At 36.4% G+C, this 6,960-nt stretch overlaps 1 protein-coding gene across 1 annotated transcript in view; it reads left to right on the top strand.

Annotated features, from left to right (window-relative positions):
* Nucleotides 1-5,726, top strand: part of TBC1D12 (TBC1 domain family, member 12) — a 161,103-nt gene extending 155,377 nt beyond the window's left edge. Inside the window, exons 12-13 of the mRNA XM_011934308.1 lie at nt 2,389-2,647; nt 3,697-5,726. Coding sequence (XP_011789698.1) covers nt 2,389-2,647; nt 3,697-3,765 — 328 coding nt within the window. The 3' untranslated portion in view covers nt 3,766-5,726. The remainder of the gene's footprint in view (nt 1-2,388; nt 2,648-3,696) is intronic.
* Nucleotides 5,727-6,960: the final 1,234 nt, after the last annotated feature.

The raw sequence follows: 6,960 nt of genomic DNA, 5'->3' as shown, positions 1-6,960 counted from the left end.
AAAAAAAAAAAAAAAAAGAAAGAATTCGCATGGTATTCAAGGGATAATTTGAGGAGGCGAGAAGAGTACAGATGACATATTTAAACTTTAATTCTTAACAATTCACAACCAGTAGGTTTCATGTAAATGGTATTAAGCTTTAATGTAGAAAAATAAGTAATGGCATTGGTCAAATATGTCTTTTCAGATCTTCTTTTGTTTAGGATTTTTATTTTTTTAACTTTTTTGAGACAGGGTCCAACTCTGTCACCCAGACTGAGTGCAGTGGCATGATCACAGCTCACTGCAGCCTCAAAATCCCAGGCTTAAGCAGTCTGCCCACCTCAGCCTCTCGAGTATCTGGGGCTATAGACACACCACTACACCCAACTAATTTTTGCTATTTTATAGAGATGGGGTCTCACTATGTTGCCTAGGCTGGTCTTTAACTCCTGGATGCAAGCGATCCTCCCTCATTGGCCTCCCAAAGACTGAGATTATAGGCATGAGCCACCACACCCGACTAATTTAGGCTTTTTTAAAAAATTAAGTTATTGGCTGGGTGCCGTGGCTCATGCCTGTAATCCCAGCACTTTGGGAGGCTGAGGCAGGCAGATCACCTGAGGCTAGAAATTCGAGACCAGCCTGATCAACATAGAGAAACACTGTCTCTACTAAAAATACAAAATTAGCCAGGTGTGGTGGCACATGCCTGTAATCCCAGCTACTCAGGAGGCTGAGGCAGTTGCAGTGAGCTGAGATTTCACCATTGCACTCCAGCCTGAGCAACAAGAGCGAAACTCCATAAAAAAAAAAAAAGAAAGAAAAATTAAGTTATTTTTTAATGTATTCTCTTCCCGTCCCCCAAGAGCATTAGAGTTAATCAGGGAAGGACCCAAGAAAATGGGAGAAGGGTTTTTTAATATGGGACTGAGATCCAAGTTAAAATACTAATTCTGTTAAGAAGGAAAAAAAAAATCCTCCATTGTCAGTCTTGAGAAGTATGAGCATGGGGGATAGCAGGATCACAATTGATGTAGGGGACAGGAGAGAACTAATGAAGAGTAAGTACTGTGTACTAGAACCTGAGACTAGGCACTCCTCATTTTGAACAGTGAGTATAGTCTCTGTACTATCAAAAGTGGTTTTTGTCATATAATTAAATATGTGTTTGTAATTTAAGAAGTAGGGATGGACTTTTGTTTCATGTCTCTGTTGAGTTTATTATATACAAATCCCAGAGACATTTTTGTGGAATAGGAATAAATAAGTGACAGTGTAAAAGGACTTTTTAAAAAATTATTTTGTGAGGAAGCTTTTAGTTCCCTTCCTCAAATCCCATCAGCACTACCTCAAATAAACACACAATCAGTGTAAACAATTGTGTCCTTTCTTTACCAAGGCAACTTCAAGACAAGTCCTGTAATAGTTACTCTCCTCACTTCCCCAACCAGAATGCCTCCCAAAGAACCACTGGATAAAGAATTACATGGTCAGACATTGTCAGAAAGGTTGGGAAAAACCATTTTGGTGGTTCTGTTGGAAGGTATACATGCTTCAAAAGAAGTAGTAAATAAAGCTGGGTGGAGGGAAAAAGACAAAACAAAACAATAGATGTTTGTGCAAGGGAAAGATAAAAGAGAGAAGTCAGATTTTGGGTGTATATTAGGTGACTAAAAGATGATATTTGGGTTCTTCATACAATAATAATAACTAATTTTTATTTAGCATTTCTTACATGCCAAACACTGATGTAAACACTTTTACATTTATTAACTACTATAATTTTTAAAACAATCCTGAGAGGTAGTTTTCTTATAATTTACTAATGAGGAAACTGAGGCACAGTAAAGACAACTATCCTGCTCAAGGTAACACAACTAATAAGTGGCAAATTCAAGATTCAAATTCAGGCATTCTGATTTCAGAGCTCATACCCTTAACTACCAGACTATTCTACCACTCTAGTAGATATTAGGCCTTTCCTCTACATAAGGTTGTAAATTCACATAGTTTTGTTATTTATTATTTAATTTCCCACTTCTCAAGTTTGAGGGAGGAAGGCTATTTTATTTTATTTATTTTTTTGAGACAGGTCTCACTCTGTCGCCAGGTTGGAGTGCAGTGGCACAATCTCGGCTCGCTGCAACCTCTGCCTCCTGGGTTCAAGCGATTTTCCCACCTCAGCCTCTCACGTAGCTGGGACTACAGGCGTGTGCCACCATGCCCAGCTAATTTTTGTATTTTTAGTAGAGATGGGGTTTCACCATGTTGGCCAGGATGGGAAAGCCGTATTTTATTTGCCTTTTTATCCCTAATAAACACTGTTCTTTTTTTATAGAGATGCTTACTGAGTAAATGAATCAATGAATGAAAAATTTCAGTGACCATTTTTCCCTCTAATTTTAGGATCTTCACACTATATAGCAAATCACTACCACTTGATCTGGCCTGTCGAGTCTGGGATGTATTTTGCAGAGATGGGGAAGAATTTTTATTTAGGACTGGATTAGGAATCCTCCGATTATATGAAGATATTCTCCTGCAGATGGACTTTATTCATATAGCACAGTTTCTAACTAAATTACCAGAAGATATCACATCGGAAAAGCTATTCAGTTGTATTGCAGCCATTCAGATGCAGAATAGCACCAAAAAATGGACTCAGGTAGAGTGACATTTTCCTATCTCTAGTAGATGTGTTAAAGCAGTTGACTTATTGTAAAAAAATTATGTATTTCTTAAATGTTAGTGCTTAAAAATATGTCTTTTAAAATTAATTTTTGACTTCTAAGAAGCAAGAATTTAAATCAAATTGCCCACTTCTCAGCTATCCAAACCTAGGGCTTTATTTTATTTTATTTCATTTCATTTCATTTCATCTATTTTTTTGAGACAGAGTCTCACTCTGTCGCCCAGGTTGGAGTGCAGTGGTGCGATCTCGGCTCCGTACAATCTCCATCTCCCGGGTTCAAGCGATTCTCCTGCCTCAGCCTCCCAAGTAGCTGGGATTACAGTCACGTGCCACCATGCCCAGCTAATTTTTTGTATTTTTAGTAGAGACAGGGTTTCACCGTGTTAGCCAGGATGGTCTGGATCTCCTGACCTCGTGATCCACCCACCTCGGCCTCCCAAAGTGCTGCGATTACAGGCGTGAGCCACTGCTCTCGGCTGGGCTTTATTTTATTTAAGTCCAATAATATCAATTTAGTGAAGTACAACCCACCGTAGTCATTTATTTGCCAGAGTAGTTATTACTTTGGTATTTCAAATAGACAACAATTTTATTATATTAAATACCTGCTGTGTACTAGGGTTTGTAGTTGAAAGAATATATAATGTATGGTCCTGGCTTTTTAGATACTTAGTCTTATTAGGAAAGTAAAAGTATTGGCAATCTAAGTCAAGTGACATAAAAGGATAGCAGTGTCACTCAATCCATGAATAATATAAACGATTGGCATTATTAAATTCACAGTCTTATTTGTTCAGAAAATGTTAGTTACCAAATAGTAATTTCAGAATATTTGGCAATTGGTAAAAATTGGAATATAATCATATTTCATGATTAGAAAAAATAAAGAGGATTTGAGAATGGCACACTTTCAGGGGACAGAGTTAAGTATAATAAAGCTTTTTCCCATTTATAGTTGTTTAAATCTCTTTAATCTAGGTGGTAGTTTTTGAGGATTAATCTTTATTTCATATAATTTTCAGGTCTTTGCATCTGTAATGAAGGATATTAAAGAAGGAGACAAGAACAGTAGTCCTGCTTTGAAAAGCTAGTCTTCAAAATTGACAGACTAATTGACATATAAAATGTGGTTTTCGGATAAAGGTTTTTTGTTTCATATGTAAAAGGCGTGGAAGAAAATGTTGGAGATATCTAAAATAATCAAGAGGTGGAAGACTGCTGATTTTGCATTTTATGGCTGAAGGAAATGAAATGAGTAACTTATTGACAGTATTAAACTATTATTTTGTAGGTAGAGTCATTTTTCAAAGGAAAAAGTTTAAATGGTGAGTTTATACTCCACAATTTGGAGTAAACAGTTTAATGCAATAAATTTTTAAAATAGCTTTGGAGATACTTCAAATTTTTACATCTTTTCTTTTGTAACAGTTACCACAAAGATACTCTGGAGGCTAGAGTAGGATTGTTAAATACTATTGTTAACCTCCAAAGTACTATAGTACAGACATTGTTTCCAGTTCTGACCTTTTGAAGATATTATAGACCAGTAATAAACAAATTTGATTGTAAATTTAAGTCACTGAAGATGTCATTTATCTTCATTCACAAGTTGAGGCAAATTTGAGTTACCCAGGAAATGGAAATGTTGGTGGGAGATTGTTTATTGTTTGTTTAGATGTTTTTCCACAGTATCGTGTCCATTTGTTTTTTAAGGGAAATTTGTTGTCTTCCTTAAGGAATTCCTATCACTCAGAGAATTTTAGCTGTTCTGGTTCTAGTGTAACAAATTATTCATCTAATAATTTGACATTAAGAAAACTATAAATAACTGGTAGAAGGAAAGTTCTTTGCACTTTAGTGGATTGAAGACTTTACTTTGAGAGTAAGTCCAAAAACATATATGATGTTTCTCAGTGATAAGTGTAAAAAGTAATGAATCCTCAGAGTTTTTAAATAGCATGCTACTTGGCAGGACTTCATAGTTTTTAGTTACAATTCTTCCACTGCCCATAGAAACAAAATTTGTTAACTCCAGTTTGAAATTTGAAATCTAATATGTAGCTAAATCTGTGACTTGTAAAACTCTATACATAACTTTTCTTAATCAGTGGAAATAAGAATAAAAGAAAAAGGTAAAGTTAATTTTTTTTTCTAAGTCTACATCCTAGCTCTTGATTCAATTGCCTGAAGAAGCTGTGTGAGGAGATTAGTCTGGTTATTGGTTCCTTTATCTGTCAGTGCCATCTTAATCTCTTCACATATTACACTAAATGCTGCCTATAACCCATCCTCATCTTCTTTACTCATCATTGCTTTCTTCAAGGAAGGTCTTGATACTGCCTCGTCTACCTCATTATCCGCTAGTCTAGATAGTGACTCTTTGGAAGGTTGGTAGCCCTGAATGAGTTATCCAACTTCCGCTTCCTCACATTGTCCACTTTGCATAGGTTTGGGAACTTAGCAGGTGCTAAATCCTCATGCCCATAGAGGCGAAATACTTTGAGGAATGGGAGCATCTCTTCACTGTGTTCTTGGATCAGCCTTCTCTCATCCGCCAAGAAATGCATGGATTTCCCTGCCAGCTCTAGGAAGTAGTGCTGCATGATTGAATCATTCTTTGATGAATTCTTTCACTGTAACATAGGGAGTCATTTCCAAAAAGGTAGATATGAGCTTAAAGTAAATTGACTTATGAATGCTTTGCCTGTGGGCCCAACAGTGTCATGACCCTCCAATTGAAACATAGCATGAATTATTTTTACGTCGGGTTCTTGAACTGCTAATCAGGTGTATATTTCCTTGAAGTCCAGAGCAGGATCCAGGTCAGATGAAGGAGGTGGTATGCCTGGCTTAACTGCTGAAAATAGAACATTGGAACTCTTCACAATGTGCTGCATTGGGTTTCTGCTTGGCTTTCTCACTGAATAGTAAACTGGGGAAAATGCTGCTTTTACTATTTTGTGTTTTATAGCAACATTGATAGCATTTTCCCAGTCAGGTGCTGTCCAGGAACATTTCCCTTGGAAGGTCTGAACAGAATGATCTGGCTTGATGTATTTCTTTTTTTTTTTTTTTTTTTTTTTTAAATACAGTATTGATTGTTCTATTTGGTGTGCAGAAGCTTTTTAGTTTGATATAATCTGCAAATGGGAATTCGTTTGTTTTTGGTTTTGGTGCCTATACTTCTGAGATCTTACTAATAACATTTTTTTCTAAGACTAATGTCCTGAAGCATTTCTCCTGTGTTTTCTTCTGATAGTTTTATAGTTTTGTGTCTGACATTTAGATATTTGATCCATCTTGAGTTGACTTTTGTATAGGGTGAGAAGTGGGGGTTTAATATCCAGTTTTTCCCCCAGCACCATTTATTGAAGAGACTGTCCTTTCCTGAATTAGTGTTCTTGGCACCTTTGTCAAAAATCAGTTGGCTAAAGACACGTGGATTAACTTCTGGGTTCTCTATTCTGTGCCATTTTTCTATGTATCTATTTTTATGCCAGTACCATTCTGTTTGGGTTACTATGACTTTGCAGTATATTTTGAGGTCTGGTAGTCCAATGCTTCCACCTTTTTTTTTTTTCCTTAAGATTACTTTTGTTGTTTGAGGTCTTTTGAGGTTTTATATAAATTTTAGGATAGTTTTTTTTATTTCTGTGAAAAATGTCATTGGAATTTTGATAGGGATTGTATGGAATCTATAGATTATATTGGGTAGTATTGTCATTTGAACAATATTAATTCTTCCAATCTGTGAACATGGGATGTCTTTCCATTTGTTTGTATCCTCTTCAATTTTTTCAGTGTTTTCCTTGTAGAGATCTTTCACCTCCTTGGTTAAATTTACTCCTAAGTTAACTGCTTATTATTTTTGTACCTATTATAAATGTATCCAGTTTTCTGATAGAAGAATGATGCCTTATTTAGGCACTAATGTCTTTTATCATCTTTTCTGTTGAAAATCTTTTGTTTTAACTTGGAGAGTTTGCCTTTCAAGCAATACCCAGTAGATTATAGAATGGTGAGTGAATTTTGCCAAAGAGATGGAGCAGTTGATCTTAAGACAGGTTGTTGTTAAGAATACGCATAGGTGCAGTGGCTCACACCTGTAAATCCTATTACAGGTGGCTCATACCTGTAATCCCAGCACTTTGGGAGGCTGAGGCGAGTGGATCGTCTGAGGTCAGGAGTTCGAGAACAGCCTGGACAACATGGTGAAACCCTGTCTCTACTAAAAATACAAAAATTAGCCAGCCGTGGTGGCAGGCACCTGTAATCCCAGCTACTCG

This window comes from Colobus angolensis, unplaced genomic scaffold, assembly GCF_000951035.1.
Source record: "Colobus angolensis palliatus isolate OR3802 unplaced genomic scaffold, Cang.pa_1.0 Scaffold134, whole genome shotgun sequence".
Lineage (NCBI taxonomy): Eukaryota > Metazoa > Chordata > Mammalia > Primates > Cercopithecidae > Colobus > Colobus angolensis.
The sequence above is the reverse complement of the archived record's forward strand: the minus strand, read 5'-3'. Positions and strand labels throughout refer to the sequence as shown.